This window comes from Episyrphus balteatus, chromosome X, assembly GCF_945859705.1.
Source record: "Episyrphus balteatus chromosome X, idEpiBalt1.1, whole genome shotgun sequence".
NCBI classification, from domain to species: Eukaryota; Metazoa; Arthropoda; class Insecta; order Diptera; family Syrphidae; genus Episyrphus; species Episyrphus balteatus.
Window position 1 is genome coordinate 6,766,274 of NC_079138.1, and position 27,851 is coordinate 6,794,124.

At 31.9% G+C, this 27,851-nt stretch overlaps 2 protein-coding genes across 3 annotated transcripts; one reads left to right on the forward strand and one right to left on the reverse strand.

Moving 5' to 3' along the window:
• Nucleotides 1–4,771: 4,771 nt before the first annotated feature.
• Nucleotides 4,772–12,668, forward strand: LOC129920673 (ras-related protein Rac1). The gene is made up of 7 exons (XM_056002138.1): nt 4,772–5,069; nt 10,256–10,373; nt 10,432–10,503; nt 10,631–10,811; nt 10,891–11,025; nt 11,211–11,370; nt 11,450–12,668. The coding sequence occupies exons 2-6, from the start codon at nt 10,339–10,341 to the stop codon at nt 11,364–11,366; spliced, it is 579 nt and encodes a 192-aa protein (XP_055858113.1). The 5' UTR covers nt 4,772–5,069; nt 10,256–10,338; the 3' UTR covers nt 11,367–11,370; nt 11,450–12,668.
• A 4,404-nt stretch (nt 12,669–17,072) lies between these two features.
• Nucleotides 17,073–27,641, reverse strand: LOC129920670 (plexin-B). Of its 2 annotated transcripts, none has more exons than XM_056002130.1 (11): nt 26,275–27,641; nt 24,420–24,722; nt 23,753–24,352; nt 23,495–23,698; nt 21,286–23,223; nt 21,084–21,217; nt 20,326–21,023; nt 19,671–20,260; nt 19,418–19,600; nt 19,199–19,325; nt 17,073–18,631 (listed from the first exon to the last, which is right to left on the reverse strand). In XM_056002130.1, the coding sequence occupies exons 1-10, from the start codon at nt 27,625–27,627 to the stop codon at nt 19,218–19,220; spliced, it is 6,111 nt and encodes a 2,036-aa protein (XP_055858105.1). In that variant the 5' UTR covers nt 27,628–27,641; the 3' UTR covers nt 17,073–18,631; nt 19,199–19,217. The 2 variants fall into 2 exon arrangements, with proteins under 2 accessions (XP_055858105.1, XP_055858104.1); XM_056002129.1 differs by having other exon boundaries at nt 21,084–21,220.
• Nucleotides 27,642–27,851: the final 210 nt, after the last annotated feature.

A 27,851-nucleotide genomic window follows, 5' to 3' on the forward strand; every position in this document is an offset into this window, starting at 1 on the left:
TGGTACGCTGCTCGCGCTAAATTTTAGCCGAGATAAAATTCCCATACAAGTTATCGATAATTTGTATGGGATCCATTTTAGCTCAGATAAAAATTTTCGATAATTTGTATGGGAGCTAAAATTTAGCGCGAGCAGCGAAACTGCAAGAAAGAAGCGAAGAAGATATGTGCTTAAATTCAAGCCAAGAATACGGAAGACCTGTATCGGGAGCTAGATGAAATTTCTTCCCCGACTGCTGGTGCTATTCAAGAGCTACGACAAAACGTGAATAAAGGCGCAACCATCTTCAAAATAGCCGCTCAAAGAAGAAGAAATGCTCAGGAGATCTGTTCGCCAAAGTTTATTAACAATGCTCAAGGCCAACTACTTGTGGAAAACGAAGAAATCCTCCACAGGTGGCGACAGTATTGTGACGAACTTCTAAATGAACAATTTCCAAGGCTACACTTTCCAATAGCTTCACCTAACTTAAGCGAAGTATCCGATGTCACAGTCGAAGAAGTTAGTGAGGCTGTAAAATACTCCAAAAAGGGAAAAGCTGTTGAGCCAGACGAAATACCCTCAGAGTTTTGGAAAAAGATGGGAGACATCGGATGGCTCATGGTTCTTGTTTCCAAGCTTATACGAGGTGATCGAATGCCTAATCAATGGAGGGAAAGTTATCTTCTTCCAATATACAAAGGGAAGGGTGATACTCGAAGCTGTGATAATTACCGTTCGATTAAGCTGATGTCACACACCATGAAGATCGTTGAGCGAGTCTTGGGTAGCCGACTGCGAAAAATAATAAGGCTATCTGATGACCAGTGCGGGTTTGTTGCGGGTAAATCAACCACAGATGCAATCCAGAGTATCAGAATCATTATGGAAAAACATCGAGATTCCTTGGAGGATTTGCAAGTGGTATTGGTTGATTTTGAAAAAGCATTCGATCGACAACCACGAGATCTGATATGGGTGGCCCTCAGACAACGAGGAGTTCCGGAAACCTATGTGCGGATAATTATGGACATGTATGATGGAGCAGTTACTAAAGTAAGATGTGCAGCTGGAGTCACCGAAGAATTCGAAATCACAGTAGGTGTACACCAGGGAAGCGTCTTGAGTCCTCTGCTCTTTATTACCGTTCTTGATTACCTGCTTCAAGGCAAAGTGACGGACCCAAAAGTGCATCAGTTATTCTTTGCTGACGATGGAGCCATCATAAGTGAAGACCCGATATCCCTGCAACGAGCACTTGATGTATGGGTGGATGTTCTAGAAGGTAGTGGGTACCGCATAAAGCCTGGTACGCTGCTCGCGCTAAATTTTAGCTCCCATACAAATTATCGAAAATTTTTAGCCGAGATAAAATGGATCCCATACAAGTTATCGATAACTTGTATGGGAATTTTATCTCAGCTAAAATTTAGCGCGAGCAGCGTACCAGGCTTAAGCGCGAAAAAGACAGAATACCTATGCTGCCCATTTTCTGATCCACACAGGCCTGTTCCTGACATTTATTTGAATGGTGTAGTGCTTCCCAAGTGTGAAAAGTTTAAATATCTGGGGTCTATGATAAATAACGAAGGTACTTGTGATGACGATATCAATCATCGCGTAAGCGTAGGGTGGATGAAGTGGCGGGAAAATTCTGCTATCTTCTGTGATCGAAAAATGCCCCCTAAGCTGAAAGGAAGGCTCTACACCGCAGTTGTGCGTCCAGCACTCACATACGGTTCACAATGTTGGACAATGTACAAAAAGTATGAGAGTAAGTTAACGGCAGCTGAGATGAAGATGCTTCGCATGACAGCAGGAGTAACAAAGCTTGATAGAATTAGAAGTACGAAGATCCGAGGAAGCCTTCATGTTAAAAATACCATCTCCCAAAAAATTGAACACGACCGACTCAGTTGGCATTGCCATGTTCAAAGGAGAGATCCTGAGAACCCCGTCAAAAAAGCAATATCATATAACGTTCCAACACGAAATAAAAAGAAAGGTAGGCCTAAAAACTCCTGGTACAAGCAAATGCAAAAACACCAGCATTCAGTTTGCCTCAGAAACGGAACAATACAAAACCGGGAGGCTTGCCGCCGATTTCTGAGGTCAACCCGGCGAACCCCACAGGCGGATCACTAGTGTGAAGCAGTAACGTGGGAAGGTTATGATCCCCTCGACATCGAGATCATAACAGCGCCGAGAAAAAAAAAAAAGGAAGAAGAAGAAGAAGAAGCGTACCAGGCTTAAAGCCTGGTACGCTATAAATTTAAAGCCTGGTACGCTAAATTTAAGCTGAGATAAAATTCCCATACAAGTTATCGATAACTTGTATGGGATCCATTTTATCTCGGCTAAAAACTTTCGATAATTTGTATGGGAGCTAAAGTTTAGCGCGAGCAGCGTACCAGGCTTAAAAAGGAACATTAAAACAGACCGAATTCTTTTTGCGATTGTATGTGTGTCATTTGACAACAATTTTTACACGAACGTCAAGCTGAAACCAAAACAATTTCTGCAAAATAAAACCAGAGATTCCTTTGATCAATAATTTTGTTTATTTTCTTCGGCAATATAGATTTATTTTAATCAGAATCAAAGGTAAATTGCAGTTATTATTAAGATCTGAGTGAAGATGAAATAGAAGGTTATTATTTTGGCCGTATGCTGTGGTTTTACAGAGAAAACATTTTCTGACGACAATTACGAGAAGAAAAGTCACAGTAATTTGACTTTTTCACAAGAACTATGCCAGGAAAAAATATATTTTGATCGCACATTGTTTTTTTTTTGTATTTATTTCATATTTTTCCGCAATAAAAATACGATATTCAATTTAAATTTACTCTTCATTTGAAGTTGGTGTTCTCAAATAAACAAACAACACGAAGAAAACTTTCAGCTTGACGTTTGAGAAATGTCAAATGTTCCAAGTGTGTGTACAAATCCGTGTAAATCTCTCAAAAAAGAGGGATTAAATAAAATTCGAATTCTGCTTCGTTTGAGGCGAATTTTTTTTTCTATGCAACATGATTTTCAGAAAAAATTCGCTTCGAGATCGCCGAAAATTCGATTTTTCATTTGAAAGGAATTCGACATAAATCTCGGATTGATGATAGTAGGTGAAAATCTTGGATAGGTGAACCTAAATCCGAGGTTTAGCGAAAGGGAATTAGAATAAATCTCGAAATTTATTCTAAATCTACTTCTTTAAGTTTGGTACGCTGCTCGCGCTAAATTTTAGCTCCCATACAAATTATCGAAAATTTTTAGCCGAGCTAAAATGGATCCCATACAAATTATCGATAACTTGTATGGAATTTTATCTCGGCTAAAATTTAGCGCGAGCAGCGTACCAGGCTTAAATCTCGGATTTAGGGTGTAGGTGGAAACATAGCATAAAAAAATCTACTTAGCTACTTAACTAAATCATTTAGCCAAGTATAGACTAAAGCCTGGTACGCTGCTCGCGCTAAATTTTAGCTGAGATAATTTTCCCATACAAGTTATCGATAACTTGTATGGGATCCATTTTATCTCGGCTAAAAATTTTCGATAATTTGTATGGGAGCTAAAATTTAGCTCGAGCAGCGTACCAGGCTTAAGAATAAATCTCGAAGTGTTTTCACTGGGCAAATCAGATTTATTTTGACATTTCCAAGATTTATTTTGCCGTTGGCGTATGACATTTTAAAAATCACAAAAGGAATTCATCAAAATTAAAATGTTTCGCATTACTTTTTAAAACTTTTCATAATTTGTATTTAAAAATTAATTTGGAATTATCAGCCGCTTTTTATTATCGCACTTGATCTATATAGACCATTAATTAACACGTATAGCCTGGTACGCTGCTCGCGCTAAATTTTAGCCGAGATAAAATTCCCATACAAGTTATCGATAATTTGTATGGGATCCATTTTAGCTCGGATAAAATTTTTCGATAATTTGTATGGGAGCTAAAATTTAGCGCGAGCAGCGTACCAGGCTTTAACCAAAAATAAGATTTCTGTATCATTAGTTTTAATTTTTCAGGCCTAAAAACTATACAAAAATGCATTTGAAAATGTTCACTTTTGTACTTTTTCACTTTTTGAGCCAATGTAGTGGCTTAAAGCCTGGTACGCTGCTCGCGCTAAATTTTAGCTCCCATACAAATTATCGAAAAATTTTATCTGAGCTAAAATGGATCCCATACATGTTATGTATGTTCAATTTTGTCCGCAAAAACTCATACATCATCCTCTGGCGAACGAGGCATATGAAATAAAATGTCCGAACATAATTTGCCCAGCCAAGAAAATGAAAATTGTTATGTTGTAGATGTTAGACATTGATTTAGAGAAAAATATCTCCTGTGGAGGCGGCCTGTCTTCATGAGAGGACAAAAAATAATGAAAAAACTGCACTTCCAAAAGAAAAAAAACACATCTGTCAAATTCGATGTAAGACATTCGTGTTCAAACAAAATCGAAGACACGATTGTCTAACATTGAATCATAACAAGAAATTAATGGACAGCCTCCACAAGACATTTCTTGTTAAGAGACACGTCAACATGACAAAAATTATCTCCTGTGGAAGGCGGCCTCTTAGAAAAAGAACGCACCTCGGGCCACTGACATAGCATGATACACAACAACAACAATCACGCATTATTTGTTGTTGTTCAAATCAGCGGTGACATTTGCTGGAAAATATCGACAATCTCTCGGCGAACACAGTCTCTCTCTCTATCTCGTTCTCTTTTCAACAACGGTCTGGCTGGCGGCCCCGTTTTGTCACAGTGTACTGTGCCGTTTTGTCTGTCTCTCAACTTAAATAATAACCTCCTTCAGTTTTCAGTCATTTAAATAGGCTACGGCCGATAATTATTTTTTTCTAAAACAACAAAATTTCATCAAACTATTTAAATTACAAAAAACAAAATACACATTTACGAGATGTAAAAAAATGTGTTAACTTATATTAATGTTTAATATCAAATCTTAAATAAATAAGAAAAAATAAAATTAAAAAAAAACAACAAAGACCCCTGTTAATGACATCAACATTTCTAAGCAACAAAATATCATCCGTGTAAATTCGTAAGTGCAAAAACAATGTTTATATTCTTTTTTTGTTTTATTTTGTTTAAATACACAAATTGAATTTATGCTCATTGCCTTTACTTGTTGTTTGGAATTAGTGCATATTTCTATCAAATCCATAGAAGAAGTGAAAAAACAACATTTTGAATGCAATCACAGCAAATCCCAATTGTTTCACTCTGTGTGAACTCTCTTCTGAGTCAATTACCCTCCTTAGTTTTTTTTTTTTTTCATTTTTAGATCAAAAGTAATTGACTTGCAGCAGGAAAAAATATAATTGTATGTATTCTAAGAATTTTACTTTAAATATTTTTATGTTTTATTTTTTTTCCAAATTTTTTTTTGTTTGGTATGCAAAGTCCTTTCGCTTCGCCTCGCCTTATCTCGCATAACCTGATACACACCTAGAGAGGAAAAAATGAGTATGTACTTGGCGAAGGCAGGCGACTGGGACAACACACTTTAATTAGGGGGTAGGTGAGAGGCGATCCCCTGTTGCATATTATTCATCTGCGAATTTAAGTCAGACAATCCGACGACAGTCTTTTGTTTTATTTTTTAGGAGAAAACACAAACAAAACAAACTTATTTAATTTCAATATCTTTTGTATCATTGCCCCCCAACAAACAATTCAAATTCATAGCTTTTTCGGCATCCGCCTCAAGTCATTATCTAGAACGAGGACAGACAAGAATGAACAGAACAAGAAATTTAAGTCTTACATTCCAACTATTCAATATTTCGAATATTGGATAGCAATTTTATTTTCGAGATTTCTCTGTAGAACATTTCATACTAAACATAAGTAATTTCATAAACTCAATTGGCTACCTTTTTGTAGAAAATGTTCCAGTTCAAAAAAAATTAACTCTATTTTCATGGAAAGTTTGACGTGTTTTTCTGCATAGCTATTATCGTCGGCTAAGGGTGCAAATGCAAACCTCGTAAATCCACTTTTTGATAAAAATTAGATTTGTTAAAATTTTACAGCCATGGACAGAGAAATAGCACACTATTGAGAAAAATCATGAGAATCGAATTTTAGATATTTGGAATGCTTTTTATAATTTTTTTCTTTTGGTATATTGTTGAAATAAAGTGATGGATACAAAAATATCTTAACCCCTTGTAACCCAACATCGTAAATTTTAAAATTAATAATGTCAATCGAAAGGGCTTTAGCTATAATAAAACACGTATTTTTTAAAAACTCAATAAATTCATTATTTGCTTAGTTATTTCGAAATTTACGCAGTAAAAAAAAAAGTTCAAAAAATTCATTTTTGTATATAAATGTAAAAATTCAAACAAAAAGCTATCTAATATTTATTTTTAGGCGCATTCCTAAAATCCAAAAATAAAACCCCGTTAGTTTATGAACGAAAAATATTTTTTCTGAATTTCGTAGTTTTTACATAAATTTGCTTGTTTTCCAAAAAAGCCGAACTTTCAACATTAACTGCCAATTAAAAACTATTGGTGCTATTTATTAGAAATATGGCACATTACTTCGATAAAGCAATTCTTAAAGATTATGTAAGAAGCTTTAAAAGAATAAAAATATGTTTTTTACAGCTTTTGGGCGATCTTTTTCGGTTTGTTACAGAAATGTCACATGGGGCTACAAGGGGTTAAAAGTACCGTTATTTTCTATATTTATTGGCACTAGCAATATAATGCTTTTCCTGTCTCTTTCGCTAGTGGACACAGAAATAGCACACATACGTTTAACCGTTAAATTTTTATTCCGCGTTCGAAAGTTGTAAACGAAAATGCATTTATTTTATTGCTACTATTTAATTAACAAGTATTTTTGAAAAAATAGGCAGAAAAAATCATTAAACTGCGAAAAAAGGGAGAATTACTTTCGATCTTCATAATCAAGGGAAAAATTATTCTCAATTAGCTTAAACTCTAAATTTTTCGAATGAATGATGGATAAAGCCATTTATTTAGAAAGAGCAAATAGAAATTTAAACTCTGAAATTAAATTGTGTTAACTTCTTCCCCGCAAAACTTCCATACGAGTTGATAGAGCGATCACAAAGAAGCCCAAATGTGGATTTTTTAAGTCATCTCGCACGATTTTGCCTCAAGTAAATATAGAATTCGGTGAAAAAAGTGTCAAGCAGACTTTTAAGAAGGATACTTAATGATGCTGAGTTCTAGAAAAGGGCAAGCAAGAAAAATCCAATCATACAAAAAGACACATCAAAGATCGCCTAACATTAGCTAAAAAACATCTGAATAAAAACATGCACTCAGCGTTGCCAACCCATTCAGTCAAAATTATTCCTCACTTGAAAAAAAACTATGCCTTTTCAAATAAATTATGCCTCAATTTAGATTTTTAGTTTGTGTTGTGAAAAATTATACACAAAAAGTGCAAGAACGCAAAACGAAATGTTTAATTTATTAATGTATATATTAAGGCTACTTATTTGTCACGAAACAGCAACTAATTTTCTTCGAGAGAAATTTATCAAAGAAATTCAGATATTGCTTTAGGTACATAATTGGAAGAAATTAACGACAATTTTTTTCACCAATAAGGAATAATCGACTATTTGCAACAAACAAAATTGCCTTTTTTGTAGATTCTTCTCTAATTAAATTGATTATTGAGGACAAAATTCTTCAAAAATTAAACATTACCAAGAGTTATAAATGGTAAAAAGAAATTCTAGTAAGAAAATGTCGAACAACCTTTATTTAAAAGTTATAGGTAATTATAAAATATTATTTTTAAGTCTTTTTTTTATCAAAATTCAATAACATTATTTGAAACTTTTATAATATAAATCAAGATTGGAGTGAAAAAAAATTATGCCTTTTTGGCAAAAAATAAGCCTCAATGCCTTAGCTAATTAAATTTTGCCTAGAAGGCATAATTATGCCTCAGTTGGCATCGCTGTGTGTGCGTGTAATTAATTTGTATGATAGGAAAGGATCTACAATAATAATAGCCGTGTTTTAATAGTAACTCAGTTCTTAGCTCAATAACATTTTGCTCGGGAAACAGCAACAAATGATTACTAAGGATAAAAAACGTTTTTAATTGTTGGTTCACAGAATTTTTTTTTTTTTCTTAACCTATTCATTTTTGACCGTTCAACAAAATAGGATTATTAATAATAGATAAAAGTAATCGTAAAATACTGAGTACCAATGAAACACGGCTAGTAAAAATTTCTACTCACGAGTAAACTTCCACCTCCAATAAAACAGGACTAATAACACTGTGATAGTTCAAAAAACCGACAGAGGGCTCTTATATCTACTAAAGATAATTCGAGCATGCTGAACACGATGGCGTTCTTAGTTTTTCTGAATTAGGTCAAATAAGAAAGATTTTTGCGTTTGAAATTTTGTTTGCACATGCCAAAACTGAGGGTTTAAAACACCATATATTTTCCAATTTTTGATTTTTATCGATAAAAAAATGATGGAAAATCTATTTTTTTGGAAGTATTATTCGTAAAAGAAGTTATTTGAAAAAAAATCTGTCGAATAACTATTTGAATCATTATTTTTTGGCAAAAAAACGTCGATTTTTCTTCAATTTTTCTTACATTTTTTAACTATAAAGGTACAAATGTATGCGAAAACTCAACATTTTTTTGTACACACCTTGTATGTGTTAGTACTCTGGAATATTATACATATGTAGATGTAGATATTTAATTAAAAAATCAGGCATGGTATCAATATTTTTATTAATTTTTGTTTAAGTTCAAAAAATCATTTTTCTTTCAATTTGTTTTAAAATTAAAACATATTTACTTCCATCTGCATTATATGAGCTTACATACACAACACATAATATATTTGTCACAGTCCCCGTTTAACTGAAGAAAATATTTAAAGATCAGAAACGTGTTTCAGATAAGCGGGTTTTTCTCTTAAGAGGGTTTCTCTTAAGCGGGTTTTTATGCTACTTGAGTCCATGGGCGTTTTGCCCCCACTTCCCCTACATATGTATTGCATTTAAACTTTTTGTAATTTTTTTATTTTATAAACTTAAAAATTAAAAAAAAAAACAGTTTTACTGCTACTTTTTCACTCTTAAGCTTAACCAATATTGTAGATAGGTAGGAACTGCCTATTCGTATTTGTAAACAAAGCCATATTCTATCCTGAAATACAACATCAAATCGTTGCCACCGAGTGCTGCATTTAAATTTAAGTAATACGAAAAATTGAAGAAAAATTGAAGAAAAATCGACGTTTTTTTTCTCCATAAACTAATGATTTAAAATGTCATTCGGCAGATTTTTTTTTCAAATAACTTCTTTTGCGAATAATACTTGCGAAAAAATAGATTTTCCATCATTTTTCATCGATAAAAAATCAAAAATTGGAAAATATATGGTGTTTTATACCCTCAGTTTTGGCATGTGCAAACAAAATTTCAAACGCAAAAATCTTTCTTATTTGACCTAATCCAGAAAAACTAAGAACGCCATCGTGTTCAGCATACTCGAATTATCTTTAGTAGATATGAGAGCCCTCTGTCGGAAAAAAAAAGTTCCATTTTCGAACACAGTGTAATTTTATAATAATAATTTTAACTTTATATCTGTAAGACCTTAAGTCATTTAAATATATTGCATGGCACTATTTAAAAGATATAGGAAAATATCGCCGAGCCCGAACGGCTATGCAGAATTGCACTTTTTTTATGACAATGATACTCTTGTAGGTTTTTTTTAAACTTTAGAAATTTTAGATGTAGTGAGCTACGATCTGCAAACTGTCAATTCCTCACCAGAGGCAGTACTTAAGAATAAAAAGTGTTTTTAGATATTGTGAATTGAGATACGAACCCAGATCTCTGACGTCATAATTTATGGCACTAACTATTGCGCCACGGGATTGGAAATAAGTAGAAAACAAAAACAAGGTATTTTAAGCAGATGAAGTTTATTATGAGAACAGTATAATGTTTTGTTCCTTCAAGAATACATTTTTAATTCCAGTCATGTTCATGTTATGAAAATTTAAAATTTGGCATTATATTTGGAATATTTACAAGACCAATGAGGCTATCAAAATAACTTTGTCTTACCATTCAAAACAATTAAGATAGTCGCATATGCCTTTAGGACGAAAATTATCAAACTAATCATAATAATAATAATTTCTGACCTTGGTATTCCTTTTTTTTCTATATTTTTTTCAGTTTGCATCAATAAATTTTAGGAAAGCTTTAAAGAAAGTATATAAAATAATTTCATTCGAAAACTGATTTAGACGATTAAAAAAATGCAAGCAATAAAGTGTGTTGTTGTTGGAGATGGGTAAGTCAATGAAAAATGCAAACATTTTATATTAAACTGAATTAAAATTTGTTTACAGTGCGGTGGGAAAAACATGTCTTTTGATAAGTTACACAACAAATGCATTTCCTGGGGAATATATACCGACTGTGTAAGTAAAGCAATAGCAGTTAAATTATTTTTTTTTTTATAAAACATATACAAAAATCACTTCTTGTGTGTTTAAAATTTCCGAGAAAAAGAAAAAAAAAAATACTAGAACCACATTTTTTTTCTAGTTTTGATAATTATTCAGCTAATGTTATGGTTGATGCCAAACCAATTAATCTTGGTCTATGGGATACAGCTGGTCAAGAAGATTATGACAGATTACGTCCCTTATCATATCCACAAACGGATGTTTTTCTAATTTGTTTTTCTCTTGTTAATCCAGCATCATTTGAAAATGTTCGCGCAAAGGTTTGTTCTAACTAATTTTTTTTTTTCGTTTGTGTTTGGTATATCTTTTTTTTAAACTTTTGTTTCGCTATTTTCTTAGTGGTATCCAGAAGTTCGTCATCATTGTCCAAGTACACCAATAATACTTGTTGGCACAAAACTCGATTTAAGAGACGATAAAAATACAATTGAAAAATTAAGAGACAAGAAATTACAACCAATTACTTATCCACAGGTTAGTATTTTTTTTTATATAGAATAGAGAAAGGATATTTTAGGAAACGAAAAACCTTAATCAAATTTGTTTTCCACTCTGACGTTGATTTAACGTAGAATTCAGCAATTAAATCTCTAAAAGAGTCTTCTTCTTAAGAATTAATTTATATAATTGAACTCCAAAGTTTGTTATTTTCGTTGCAGGGTCTTGCAATGGCAAAAGAAATTGGAGCTGTAAAGTATCTTGAATGCTCTGCATTGACTCAAAAGGGACTTAAAACCGTATTCGATGAAGCAATTCGTTCAGTATTGTGTCCCGTATTGCAGCCAAAATCAAAACGCAAGTGTGCGCTCCTATAATTCAGTAAGTAATAATAACTATTAACCTTTCCAAAAATGTGTGTAAAAGATTTTGTTTGGTCTTGTCTTTTTTTTATTTTCAGAAAAGAATAATTTTAGCTAGTGTTAGAATTGAGGTCATAAAATATAAAAAAAAAATAAAGTCAAACAGAGCCGTTTGAGTTTTCTGTGTCGTCGCCCATTTGATGAAAAAGCAGCAAAAAATTAATATATATGTGTTCTCTTCATACACCATACTGTCCTGGGATTTTTGCTGTTTTTTCTTTCTTATATTTTTAATTTTTTTTTTTATTTAAATTTTACAAAAGCTTAATCAATACTTAAAAAACAAAATACCAAAATCAGAAGTTAAGTATATGATCAATAAATTTAAATAAAAAAAACGTATATAAATAGAATCGAAAGCATAAAAATGTAAATATATACGCAAATTGTAAAAAAAAAAACAAACATAAAAACATTTTTTAGATGTTTCTTTATATTTTTATAAAACTCAATGAAATACAACCGGTGGCAACGTATAAGTATTAAAAATTATGAACTAAAAAAAAAAAACAAAATACCAAAAAATAAAGGACTAAAGGACAGGGAAATATAAATAAACAAAAAAAAAAAGAAACCAAACAGAAGATTAGAAGGACTAAATTCACACTAATTTGAACAAGCAAATTATTTAAAGAAAAATAAAATATATACAAAAAAAAAAACAGCTAGAGGTTTCTTATACTGCCCATAGTCTCGTAAAGGCCCTAACTACAAAATTTTGATTTTTTTGCATATTTGGAGTTAGAGTATTGTCTCTGATTTATCCTCATTTATTTTTTTAGCCTAGGTCTTCAAACACGTCAGAAAATTCAAAATGTATTTTTGATTTTTTTCATTTTTATATGCAAATTGCGATATTAGATTAACTGTTTCCCTCTATAACTCAAAAGTAAGAAAAATGTAGTTAGGGCCTTTACGAGATTATAGATTATAGCAGTATAGAATCAACAACCAAATTGTTGCTATTCAAAATCTCATCACTAAATAAAACATCGTAATATGCGAATTTTCTTCTTGGCGAATGTCGAACAAAAACTAATATAGATTTTTTTCTTTATTTTATCGTCCATAGAAACATTTGGTAATGAAAACTAATATATTGAGAAAAATCCCATCGAAATAGAAAAATAGTTACGGATCCTGAAAGAAAAGACAAAAACGATTGTTTTTCTTCCGGATTCGTAACTCGCCATAATTCTAATTGCGATGAAATTTACCGTCGAAGTTGGTGATCAGATCATTTGATTATTTTTTTTTTTACAAAATAATATTAGTTGCCTTTTTCTTCTTATTGCCCTTATTTTAATTAACTGAACAAAAAAAGAGAAGAATAAATAACTTTTCTTTTATTAAAAATGTTTATTTTACTTGGAGTACTATAAAATTATCTTATAATAAAAACCAAATACAAAAAAAAAAAACAATGAATAGTATTTTATTTTTCATGCGAAATGAAATTAAGTAATAACAAAAACTGCGCTTTATGTCCAGGAAATAAATAAATAATGAATGACAAAAAAAAAAACCAAAACAGTAACACGAACAAAAAAAAAACAAAAAATAGCGAGACAAAAATAATTTAAATTCTCTTTTTGTATTGTGCATTCTTTGTAATATTTTTTTTGTAATTAAATTTTCTATGGATTTGGAAAGAAAACGAAAACAAAAAAATAATAAATAGTAAATTTAAAATAAAATTCCATAAATAAAGTATAAAAAAGTTAAACAATTTTTTTTTTGTTTTACTCTTTGCGTTTTGTTTTATTTAAATAGCTACGGTGTACTTAGACGTTACATGATAAACAGCTAACGAAAAATGTTCATTAACGAAAATTATTACCAATAAAACCCGACCCAAATAACATTAAATAGGTGAAAATACAACAAGCAGAGGTAAGGCACTCTATTGTTTATTTTATAAACAAACAAATATCTGCCTCTCCTTGTGAACACAACCTACCACAATACACGTTTCTGGGAAAACGTACATATATTCTAATAAACTTCAAGTTGTGACCACAAGAGGAGATTGATATTTGTTTCTTTTTTTCAAGCAAAAAAACCTTTTGAAAATTTATAAAATGCTAGAAAACGGCTTGAAGAAAAGCTACATTTTTACATCCACTGCCTGTAACGGCCATATTATTCACTAGTTTAAAAAATACATCTGGATGTAAAGAAATGGAAATGTCAAAAATAAATCCAAATCTATGATATTCACTATCACACAGAAACAAATAGTCATTTTTAACTATTTTTTTAAACTATTTTCATACAGCCCTATTCTGCTATCCATCGGGGGGAAAAATCGCTAAATATTCACCAATTACGATTCTGCTATTCATCGGGGGGAATCCAAACTCACGTCGGTAATATCGGTAATGTTGTTCAGTATTCCACTAATCACGTGAATGAACTTGCTCCATACATTTGCAATCCGCATAAAAAATGTTGCGGATCTGTCACTTTTGTTTGTAAAAATAAATTCACCATCGTTGAAATTAAGCAAAATGCCACTTTTCATAAATTTTTAATTATTTCTTAACATTTAATCGGCTGCTTTTATTTTTTCTATGCAAATAAACACAAACAAAAAATTTTTTTTCCTTTCAATTTACTTCGTCGCCATTTTTTTTTTAATTTGACGTTCACCTCGACGTCAAATTGAGGGATGATAATGCAGTTTACCCGATGGATAGCAGAATGGCAAGGTAGAGTTAAAGTGAACCGAATGTGTGAATCGGATCTGAGATTCACGGGAACAGCAGAATAGGGCTGATAGTTAAAATCGGGATTACTATTTTGGATTTGGATTTAGTTTTGACATTTGACAATTTTACATCCAGATGTATTTTTTTAACTATCGAATAATATGGCCGTAAGTAAGTTGAATGATAGCTCCACAGTTGTAAGTAAATAAGAGAACCCACTAACATGTGAATTGAGTTTGCCTTTCTTATTTTTAAGTCTTAGGAAACGAGCGGCTATTAATAGATAACCATGACAAAGTTGCTGGATTAATTGCAAACCAAATATCGTCGGCTTAGAGTGTAAACCTGCCAACTTCACATACAAATTACAATTCTTTTATTTTAATAACAATTAAAAATTATGAAAAATTTAGAAATATTTTATTTATTAATAGTTTTGTAAAAGTGGAGTTGTCTGTTTTTCACTCTTTTTCTTTTAAAATTCAGAAGCAGATATTCGTCCTCATCACGTCAATTTTGGGTTACAGATGTGAGTTCACAATGAGCAGTATTTTGCATTTATGTAAAAAAATTAAATTTCTCTTTTGCATTTTCGAGAAAAAATCAAGGTAGGTACACACACATTGCCTAAAAAACCCCATGGGTTATATTCTGTATCGCATAAGCGAAAAAACGATTTCGCGTGTGCGAAAGATTTGCTTCAGGCCAAGAAGCAATTCTTTTTGCAATTCTTTCTATAGTACTATCATGAAAAAAAAACAGCGCCACCAAAATAGTAAGCTAAAACGAACTAAAAAATATGTCAAATTTCAAACAGAAAACTATATGTATCTCATCTCCTTACTCCCATTATTGAATTCGATCTAAGCGCCCTGGCTGCCACTCAGGTAACGAACAAACTAAGAAATTTCACTTCATGATAGTACTATACATTTTATACAGGGTGTCCCAAAAGTTAACGTCGAAACGAAAACGGTAGATAGGATAGGTGGTGACAGTTATCACAAAAATAATTTAAAAAATCGCAGCCATATATTTTGTGAGTTATGGGCATTTGAAAAAAAGTCGAAAAAATGGTCACCCTGTAACGGTTTTTCATGTGCCGTGACTACAAATCTTAATTTTTCTCATTTAGTTTCTTTTGTTACGGAACCTTGAATAACCCTGCTACCAAATTCAAAAAAATGCACTACTATGTTTCTGCAAGTTAACTTAAAAGTTGGTGTATTCAATTTTCTTTTCAAAATGGTATAACATTGTTGAGAATATTCCATAAATAACCGAGATAAAATTTATTTTCTTAAGAAATCCGACTTTTTTATAAGGTAATTTTTCCATATTATTTAAGTTTTGTAGCCTTTCAGAATACAAAAACTTAAATAATATGGAAAAATTACCTGAATTCTTTGCAACCAAAATATTTTTTTGTCTTACATTCGGAATCAAATATTTTCGGATCAAGATCTCGAAACAAGTTTTGGTTTATAACCCTTGCCTAAAAAAAATTTATTTAAAAAAATAGGTCTTCAAATCCATTGAGTGATACATCAAAAAAGGCCTCTTTAAGTTCTATTCATAACAGAAACCCAAAATTTTCTTGGACGTCTGGTTGCTGAATTATTTGAAATCAAAAAATATTTTTTTTCTGTCGTTTTCTATTTGCTTTTAAGATTTTTGTGTAAAAATCTCAGATTTTCCACTGCAAATAGAATGTGAAATCTAGTTTTGTAATTGGGCACGTTCAAAGAGCTAACATAAAGCTATCGGATAGCTTTTTGTTGTTGTAAACAATGTTAAAAATTAGCAAGGAAACGAACCATTTTCTGTCAAAAAATAATCTGAAGGTATCCCAGAATTTCTGGTATACCTCAGGTATCAAAGTGATCAGCTGATATACATTTGGCTTTTTTTTATTTTGATTACTTTTCGGGCGATTATTCAGCTTCAAAATAAAAAAAAATTGCAAGAAATAAAGTCAAAGCGATTGTGCAAGTACTTCTCAACAATAAAAAAAATGTTATTTGCTCAAAAGAAAAAGTTTCCTCTTCTCAATATTTACATATTTTTTTAGTAGCTGCTTGGGCAAGCTATCTGGATACCTCTTTGTTCAAAAAGATATTCCAGATACGGGTATCCCAGATAGCCTATCCGATAGGTGTTTGAACGTGCCCATTGGGTACGAAATCTGTGTGTATAAAAAAAACTTTTTAAAATTAAACAACAACAAATGTTCAGACAAATGTCAAACAGAGGAGTGTGTATGAAAGTGCGTGTGCTTGTATGCGTGAATGTTGATAAAAATTCAGATTTTTGAATCTCAGATTCATTTTTTTGAATCTCAAGCCGCAAATAGATCATGAAATCTGAGATTTTTCCACTTAAGATAATATTAGTTTTCTGAGACTCCAAACATCGAGAATTTATTGTTCTTCGATCCTGCATCTGAACTGGTACTATGCTTGTATTTGATACGTTACCAAAAACCAAGGTGAAATGTGGGCTAGCTCGAAAGCCTAAATAAAATAGAATTATAGAAAAAAAGTTTCAATTGAAGTTCAACTTCTCCAGTCCTGTGAATAATGAATTAATATACAATAATTTTGTTTGCTCAATTTATTTTTTTTTTTTTGTTTTTTTTTTTTTCAAATCAAAATTTAATATGAAAACTGTACCAATACAATTGAAATTAATTTTATTTTTCAATTTTATCAGAAATTCCTCAATCGAAATTTGTTTAATTCAATATACGTGAAATTTTTTTTAAAATATATAAGTTTTAAAAGTATTTTCTTTTCAGTGTGAATAAAATGAAAATATATAAAAGCGCCTTTGAATGTTTTAAATTAATTTTTAAGAAAATAATAAAATTCATGTGTATGTGCTGATTATAAAAAATAAATGAAAACCCTTTCGATGGGGGCGGAATGGGAAGGCCATAGTCTTTCATTGATTTGTTTGTTTTTTTTTTTTTTTTTTTTTTTATTTTTTTCTGTTCTTTATAAAATTTAAAAAGAAATAATCTTCCTGATAAGTTAAAGTTAAATCGATTTTCATTGTTCTCTAAACATATATACAATATGTATACTAAATATTCAAAAAGCAAGGCAAACTAACTTGAAGAAATAAAAAAAAAAATACTACTTAAACAAGAGTGTGGGGAAAATAATAAAATTGAACATTCAAATAATAAGTATTTAATACTATAATACACTGGTACACCTAATTATTTAAATTAATGTATAAATAGAGATATATTTATTTATTTATATATATATATATGGTATGGCCTACTTAGAATATCGTATTACATTTTTTTTATACTTATTTTGTTCTGCAAATCTGTCATTTAATATAATTTATTTAAAATTATGTTTTTTTATTAAATTTAATATACGTTTTTTTTTGTTTGTTTTTATTAAAATACATATTCTTTTTTTTTTTTTTGTGTTAAGTCTACCAGGGATAAGTTTTGTTTTTTTTTTTAATTTGAAAAGTTTTTTTTTGTTCTTTTTTTATTTGTAAAACACATAAATATAATACGTATATATGCATATCATACACACATTTATTTTAGATTTTTAAAACCAGTCTAAAGTTGTTCATTTATCGTTCAAAATGCGTTCTTTGTTTTTTATCTTTGTTTTTTTTTTTATGTACAATCTTTCAAAATAACATTATGTCATTTAAGTTTTTTTTTTTTTTTGTTTTTGTTAAGCATAAAGGACGAATACATTAGGCGATATTTCCTTTCAACTAAAATATATAAATGAAATGTTGACAGGAATTATACAAAAAATAAATGCGTAAATTAAATCTTTAAGTTTATTTTAAATATTGTTCAAGGAACATATTTTAAATGCTAAGGACAGAATCTTCTATTTGAAAACCCTTTTTCCTTTTAATTTTAATAAATTGTAATAAAATAATGTATAAAATTGAAAAAAAAATCAGGATTTAGAGAGCACAATAATTGTTATTACGTAAATAATCAGATCGAAATTTTGTATATTTGTTTTTTTTTTGTTTGTGCAGAGAAATGTATGTTGAAAAAGGTTTTGTTAATTAAAAAAAATGTATTTCGTTTACAAAAATATCACAATTCAATAAAACACAATATTTATAAAAAAAAGGTGAGTAAAAATAGGATAACATAATGTGTCAATAAAATAAATTGCATATGTTGCTTCTGATGATAAGCAATTTAATATATTCAATGTGTGTGTTTTTTTTTTGTTTAATTTCATATGATTAAATATAAAAAAAATATATAAAGTGAGTTATGTGAATGAATCATAATAAAAAAATAATAAAGGAGGTTATTTTTTGATTAGAATTTTAAAACTAAACATTTAAAATCGGCAGAGGTTCTTAATTGATCCTTTATGGCAACGGCAACTGCAGCATTTGATGACGTTTTGTTGTAAACATTATTAGTAGCTGACATTAAGGGCGTGATCTCAATCAAGCTGCTATTATTATTGTAAATGAGATTTAAGTCTAATTTATCACCTGTTGGATAGAGAAATTAGTGAAGAGAAAATAAATGATTATTATAAGATGAGCTTACAAATCTAACACGGATGATTACAATGTCATCCGAATTGTGCTTTTTAAAAATTAACACAAGATTGTTTCGTTTTTATCCGTGATTGTTTTTTTTTTTCATTCAGAGAAACTATGTTTTAAAGTTAAACCCCCAGTAAAATTAGACATAAAGGATACATAGTGAACCGGGGGAGGATCAGGAATGCAGAAGGGAAGAAAAGAATAGAAGGGATGAAGGGAAGAAAGTATGAACATATACCAAAGATTTGAAAGAGAAAGAAAAGGAAGAAGACAGAAATATGAAAGACGGAATTCAATAAAAGACTCAAGATATAACAGGTGGTATAATGACGTTATTGCAGAAGTGATTCCGCAATATTTGAAAGCGGGATAGAAGACGTTAGGCACAAGAAGAATATCAAGAGTAGGGAATGAGGTGACAGAGGTTTATTTGCAAACATTACAAGAAGTCAGTCTAATTTTACTGGAAAGAAACAAAAACAAAACAAATAAAATAATTCAAAATCTTACCCGAATTATAAGTTTGATGTCAGCAAGCTGAAGTCTCTTCTCCATCTAGCGTGCATGCAACATTTTCCAATTTATGAGCTAAATGCATTTTCTTGCAATTCACATCAACTTCCAAAGTTTGCATTATCTTTAAAAAAAAGAAAAATGAAAATAAAACAAAAATATCATTGGGTTTCGAATAATCAATATGAGAAGAAAAATAAAAAGATTTTAACATACTTGGTCCCTGTACTTAGTGACATATATATAGAGTTCCTTTAACGCTGCTATCGTATCGAATTCCTCACTTTGTTGCACAGAGAGTTGTTGCATAGCCGTGTTCATTTCTTGATCACTAATTTGTGGCAATCTAGCAACTTCCCGATAAAATTGCTTAACCATTTTACGATATTGTGGAATGTCCTAAAATTTAATATTTGAAAAAAAAAATTACAATTTTTGTCAACACATAAAACGATAAACAAAGACAAACCTTTGCAAATAACAATTTATTTGATGGAGAATCTTTACCCAAACGATGCTCTGTTGTTGAACATGCATCAATAAATGTATGCGCAATAACACTAAGGCAGGAATCGACTGTTGTCGTTTTATTTACATCGAATATAAAATCAGGATTTTTAATGAAATTCACCCAAAATCTTAATGGCAAACTATTTGATTTCCATGCATGAACGATTTCCTGATCACTTATATCATGACGTCGTGCAGCTTCGTCAAGCAAATCGAATAGCCATTTAACTGCTGGTGGTAATTCTTCATTGACTGTTAAAATGGTTGCAAAGAAATCATCAACAAATTTTTGTATTGTTCCTTTGGTAGCTAACAATCGTGTAAGATAAACTTCTGGAATTGTTTTATGACCACGCTCATTAGCGCCAGCGCCATTACCACCACCACCACTACAGCCAACACCACCACCTGAAATGGCTGAGTTTTTCATATTCATATAATGATCTGGTACAACGGGTTTGACCAAATGATAAAAACGCGGCTGTTGTAGACCCGATTCTAAGTCACTATTGATTATAATATGCGATTGTGAATTGTTAATGTAGTAAACTAAAAAATAGATAAAATTAAATTATTAATTTCAGAAAGAACAGAAATACGGAAATTGAATTTACAGTTATGGAAAGGCTGTTGTTGTTTACTGTAATTTATGTTATATCCATCATTTTGTCGTGCTATCAACGACATGACTGCCGACTCTTTTACACCATAATGAGCGAGTGTATTCAAACGTTTCCAGCCAACTTTTGTTTTTGTGGTTAAATCTTCGTCTTGCAGAGTCAAATGTCCACCACGACCATGTCGCCACTCCAAATCAACTTCATGAATTGATGGGCGCATCGAGAATGGTGTATTTTTAAACAGTGCATCCAATATCTTTGATTTCACCTGTGAAATCGTATCCCAGTCTAATACTTTACATTGTACTTTTTCATCAAGATCGTCTTGCAAAATGTGCAACATAACAACTGAATGATCAATTTGTTCGTGCAACAAATGCTCTTCGGACAATGAATAGCGAGCAGCATGTGTAACAGCATCAACTAATCCCTTCTCAATTTGATGTTTAATTGCTTTGAATAGCAAAAATAAACTTGAGCCGGCATACTCTTTCAAGTAATCATACATGCATATTGCCATATAATTCGTAAGCATCTTTTCAACAACACTCTCTGTTCGTCGGAGCATCAATTGCGGATGTTTGCTCATAACAGATTTATCAATAAGGCGCAAAAGAAGACATTTAAGTATTTCTGTAGCATATTCCATTTTATTCATCAATACTATCATTAGTAACGACGCAACATTAACTCTATAAGAAAAAAATTTTAAATATATATATTTTTTTTAATTAATATTTGAGCAATCTTACTTGTCACGAATATTAAAAGACTTTTGAGCTTCGAGAGTCTCAATAAATGCCAAAACAAAATATTTGTTACTAATCAGTTGTTCGAACTGCAACATTGCCGTATCGTAATTCGTATGAGGTGTATTCATTCGAAGCTGCTATTTAAAAGTTGAAAATACATTACAAATACTCGTACAGGCAAATAAACAACATTTACAATTACCTTAGGAGAATTCAATACTGGATGATCAGATACACCGGGAAAGAAAACTTTCATTATATAATTGACATGATCCAAGGTCGGTATGCCGGAGCTCTCTAAGTCAGCTGTTAAATCGGTCATATCTGTTTGGAGTTCAGCAAAAGCCTGTTTGCACTCCAAACGAACATTGCTCTCCAATGTTATCATTTGGATTTGAATTCGTTTATACTCGCGTTCGGCCTGTGTGCTTTTTCGACGATAAGTTATAATTACAACAAAAAATATCACTACTACTATGACAGCAAAAGCAATACCGAACATAGCATGCGAAAAGGAATACGGTTTGAGCAAGTCATATTTCAAATAGCCAATTTGGAAGCGCAAATTTCGTCCGACTTTAACAACAACTAAGGGTAGATCGGTGTAAGTCTCGACACCATTTTCATCAGTTGGTGCTGGTTGTTGTTCGGGTGGTATGCATACAAGTTGGGTCAAGGCTAAGCTAGTTATGTTGCACTGAACAGTGCCTATTGTCACATTTACATCATATTCATCAGAAGCAATGTTTAATAATTCTCCTTCTATGACAAGTGTATCACCTTTGTAGAGTTTTTTTCCATTTGGAAATGAAAAATAGTTTGGATCACCAACATACACAATTGTGCTGCGTATATTTTGAAAGTATTTGCTAAGATCCCTGACTATTTGAACATTGTCCATTATAAAACCGACTTGTAAGCTTAATTGAGTTTCGTGGATTTTTAAGGCAGCCATATCACTTGCACTGCCACCGTAGCTTGTTGTTGTGAAATATGAATTGTCTTGAATGCTTCGACGACGACGTAGATTATGGAAACTATGATATGACTGACCTTGGTACGAAGAATGACCTTGAATTCTCTCGATTGACAGTTTGTATGAATTAAATTTGGAACTAACTGATGGCGACGGACATTCCATTTGATTTGGATTTATTACAATACAAGCGGTTTTATTTACTCGTCCATCATCAAAGAACACCTCGAGTTCTGGCCGTTGAATCGAGTGTAGATTTGTGCCATGAACAGTCAACATTCGACCACCACTAGCAAAACTCCTTAATGGTTTGATTTGCATGATACCTGGGTCTTGAGTATAATTGTAGATGGAACAATGGCCATTAGCACGATATGCATAGTTGCCTCTTTGGTCGTATGTGCTGCATCGTTCATAGGTTCGATTTGCTCCATCTACTATAAGTTTTAAACGGCGAATGGGTTCTGGTTGGGTAGCTTCGGATGTGATACACGTCAGCCTGTTGCTAGATGCTTGAGTAACATTTATATGGCACTCATATTCATCAAGAAAAGCCTGAATATGTGATCCAATATTAAGGTATCTACCTATCAATGTGACATGTGTTCCACCACTTCGGGGACCCATAGTCGGATGCAAGCCCTCTAGTTGAATATCCTTGTACTGAAACTGAACAATTGACTCTGCAATTCCAGCTTCGTTTGCTACTTTGATTGGAGCAATTAATTCATGGCCAACTGGACCAGTTCGACATTCAATCTTTACAGATATCTCATAGTTTACCAATTCACATGGAATATTTCCTATACTAACTTTACCTCTGACATCTTCTTCGCGTATTCCCAAATTGCTGCCTTCGATTGTTACCAAAGTGCCACCTTCAATTGGACCACTCATCGGTCTTATCATATCGATTCGTGGCCTTGGGCACTCGTTAGTTCGTTGGATATTACATGTTTCATTGTATACACAAGAATCTCCACACCATGCACATTGATATTTGGCGTTTCTTGTCACACACAAACTGCAATCGGCATGCTCGCGATGCGATCCTAAAACATCACATTTATAAAGTATCACAGTAGCAGTGTCAATGTAATGCTGTCGATTCCAAGTTATGTCTACTTTGGCTTCATATTCATGAGCATTAGTTTCATAAAAGTACTGAAAGACAAATGTATTTAATTTGATATTGAAGAAGCAAATAAATAAGAAAATGAACAGAATCCAGTTAATCCAAAAGTAATAAAGAATCTATTCTTTATTCTTCACTTTGTATTGAAAATAGATAGAACAAGCTATTGTTAAATAAAAACAACAACATCAAATGGCAATCGTATGCCAAATAAAATAATCAACTAATTTTTGTGATATTGATTTTTTTCAGGATTTTCGAAATTCTAGTTCATTTATATAATTTTATTCGTTCTCTTACCGGAGTTTTTTCACACACAACTATTTTATTTGCCTCAATTCTCGCAGGTAGCAGCATATGAGCCTCTTCGATATGCACTGTACATAGAAATCCAGAATGAGCACTTTTTGGCTTTGGCAAATTTTCAATTTCTAATCGGATTTCTTTTGGCACCCTAACTGGCAACAAAGTAGGATTACGTTGACGTTTAAGATGAGGACACACCTTCAAAAAATAAATTCAATTAAAAAGGAACAAAATACAACACAGTACACTTACTTCTGCAGTGCTAATAACATTTTCCATATTTCTACATTGTTCCGTGCGATGCACACATTTATTATCAAATATACACCAATTACAACCCCATTGGCTTTTCACACACTTCTGACAAGTATTGTGCTTTGAACAATCGAAAAATGCAAACGATCGCGATACAAAGTCTTTATTTGTTTCAGAACTTCGAACTGACAATGGAACTAATACATGATCTTCATTCGGCTCAATTATAGGTCTCTGATCTATTGGTGGGGTCATACATGCCAAACCATTTTCTAGAACTTCCGCATCGATTGGTGTTGAATTGCCAAAAACGCAACGATACTTTGCATTAAGTGGTTCTGGCAGTGTTCTTATTATTAATTGAACATGACTTAGTTCTTTTATTGGAATTTTGTCTGGAACAATAGACTCAAAATCTATACATTGTTGCCCACTACCTAGCGATAGCCAACGAGCAGCACTAGTATCCTTTTGGCATGTACTTCTTACTGTACATCTTTTTTCCAAAGAACACCATCCACAAAATGGATCTCGAGATTCCAGACAAGATGAACAATTGGTATAGATAGAGCAATGTTCTACTCGGAGTTTAGAAATCTGAGCAAAATAAAAAAAAAGTATTTAATATATTTTTTTTTTTTTTTCAAGAAGTGAATATACAAACCTTTTTCTTTGATAGCACATAGAGAAAATCTTTCTTTGGGGACATCATTGTATCTTGTAATATTCGATTACCTGGATCAACAACAACTTCTTCATATTCACCAAGTTGCTGACCCGATATAAGAACTTTTTTGATTGAACCAGTTTCAGTTCCAAGAAATGCCAATGAGTGAGGACCTGTTGTTGTTGCTGTTACTGATGTTATTGAAACATTATCAAAATGAAACAATGCATGGGCTGTGATTGGAGAGACTCCGCTTATTTTCAAGCCTACCGTACAGAAACTATAAATGTTTCCCAATGACTGTATGAATAAATTAAAAAAAAATATATATATGAACTGCGTTTATGACTACCATTTTTAACATTATAAAATTAAGGAAAAGATACAGAACTCTCGAGTCTAGCTACACTACAGGCCAAAAGTTTGAACCACTCCACATTTTAGAAAGAAAACCAAATACAACCACCAAAAATTTTTTTACAATAAAAATAAGTATGTAGAATACAAAAATAAGTATGTAGAATTTACAATAAGTATGTAGAATTTAATTAAAATTAAAAGAAATAAAAAAAGTTGAGACAAGTTCTAATATTTATTGAACGCCCGCAGGAAAAATGAACTATTCCAAGAGTAATATAAAAGTACATTATATTAGTAAACTTTTTTAAAAGTAAAATTGCTTTTTTTTCAATACAAGAAACTTTAAAAAAAATGCGATTAAGCTAGAAAAAGCAACTCTTCTCGCTGAAAACAAGCTTTAATATTCCATACAATCACTTTCCTTCAGTGTTAACACTATGTATTTTTATAGCTCTAAACTCAAGGCTACTTTAAAAATTTAGAATATCGTCACAAACACTGAAAGGAGACTGTGCACTTTTGTATGGGACGTGGCCCATTGGTGTAACACATTGAGGCATACATCAAATGAAAGGTCTAGATGAGTATATTATTTTTGTATATGTATCTCGTGCAGAGAAAGTGCAGTGATGTATTTTATGTTCAAAAATGTATGTAATAATATTCAGAAAAATATACATTTTGATTCATTGAAACCAGATTCGAAGTCTATTTTGCCCTATCACGTCAGGTTTTCGGGATAACCTCAAAAAGATGTAAAACGGACTTCGGATTCAGTTTCACCGACCAAAAACATATTAGCCCTGTTCCATAGGAGGTGGTAATCTACTAATAGTAGATGTTTAAGTTAATCTAGTACTACCATCTACTCATGCTCTTCTTCCCGAGTAGATATGATTTGTATTGAATTCGTTGAAAATGCGTTCCATTGGAGCTAGTAAACTACCAGTAGTACTTTGCCACCTCCCAAAGGAACAGGGCTATTATTAATATAGTCGGATCCCAATTCAATTTGTATCACCTGTTTACTATTGTTCAGGTAATAAAATAAGATAAAACAAAAAACCTGATCTTCTATTCATAAAACCAACCCCCAGTCATGAATGAAATTAATTGAAGAATTCAGGGGAAACACGGTATATAACCACATTTAGTCAAAAATAAACTAATGACGAGGTCCTGTAGTATAAACCTTAATCTGATGGCATCTTTACTTTACGAAAAAAAATTTAAGCAAATTAATTTATGTGCCTTTAGTACTAAGTTGTATGGAGGACAAAATTTTATAATGCCTTTTTCTCGGAATGAGTTGAAATGGCCTTGTGCTGTTTATCCCTTGAACCCTTTAATTGTTTATGTTGGATTCAAAATTTTGGACTGCTGTGTATAATTTATAACTTGAGTTTTCAAAAGACTTAAATACAAACTATAACTTCTATAATCTATAGCGTATCTAAAAAAAATTGTAAAGAAAAATAACTTTTTAACTCACCCCAACCATTGGACATCGTCCATCATTAATTGTTCCAGATATATAGCCCAAATTACGATCCTTTATAGTCCCATTAAAGCACATGTGTATATTTTCAATAAAAACCTCTTCGATTTCTTTCAAACTATAAATGCACATAGCTGATTTAGATTCTGGTTGTTTGGTAATTTCCTTAGATGGCGAAAAAACTGTAACCAATACATGATCGTCTTTTTTAATACCCAGTTGTTGAGCTAGCTTTTGTCCGGCTTCGGTAATTTTTGCATCCCTCAATATATTATAATCAATATTATCGTGTGTTGCCTGGCATTGTATTGTTATTTCCGTATAACTATCATAATTTGAATCGGTTATACAAATTCTAGCCAATCGTGTAACATAACCAGCTTCCTCAGCTAAATGTGATTTCTTTTGAACTAGTGCAAAATATGCATACTCCGATGAATTGAATCCATAAACATAATCAACGAGAAAATGATCACGATACTTCACATCGATATTTATAATCGACTGTTGAATTGAAAATTCCGCATAATTTAAGTCTTCAAGCTTGCGAGAACTTATCGCTGGAACATCGTGTCGATAATCACCAACATTTGTGAATGTCGTGCCAACATAAAGAATATCTTCTTTTTTCCACGACTGATACTGTGATGGACCTATGAATGCGTATGTTGATGAGTTTTCATCATTTGCAGCCAATGGAATCGCTATGAATTGTGACGATTGTGGGAATTTCGATAAGTGATAAATTTCACAAGCACCTTGTCGTATGCTTCCGCAAGCTATCAGAATATCATCCACATAGTTGACTATTAAAATTTTATTATGATTGTTCATTTGTTGGGTTTCAACTTCTTCGGGGCAGCCGCCTGCATGGCATTGCGGACTGTCATGCTTTGGACCGGTTACAGCTTGTGTAAGCACTCGTAAATTTTCATTCAATTGAAGTATTTTATTTGTGGCTCCGGCATAGAAAACATTTCTTTTCTTATCATATGATAGATGAGTAAAGTAATTTGTATAATATAGCGAAGATATTGATGATGAGCTAGTATTTGCTGTATTTGTGGAGGCTGTTGATGTTGGTGTGCTTCCACCACCTCCAATCGATGATTGCGTCGATGATGATGATGGTAAACAAAATTGAGCAACAATATCGCTTTGAATGTGAGTTGTATCATTTATACAAGATAAAGATCCAATCATTTTATTGCGGCCATTACTTAAATTACTACTACTACTACTACTAGACTTCTGCTGAACACTTATTGTACTAACTGTTGATGTAATTAACAACAAGCAAGCCGTCACATGCAGTTGCAAAAGCTGCCTAAGGACGGTTTTGGGCATGGTGGTGGTTTTTGTTGTTTGTTTTTGTTTTGGTTCTCTATAATTGTTTTTCTTTACAATTTTCAGCGATATTTCAATTCCGAGGCAGTACAACGGTTACTATAGCCTAGTTGACCACATTTAATACTTCGGTGTGGTCCATTTGTGTTTTATAATTAAATTTCAATTGCAATTTGTGTCGTTTTTTAATTTTGTTTGTTGTTGCTTTGTTTCCTTCTTTGCTT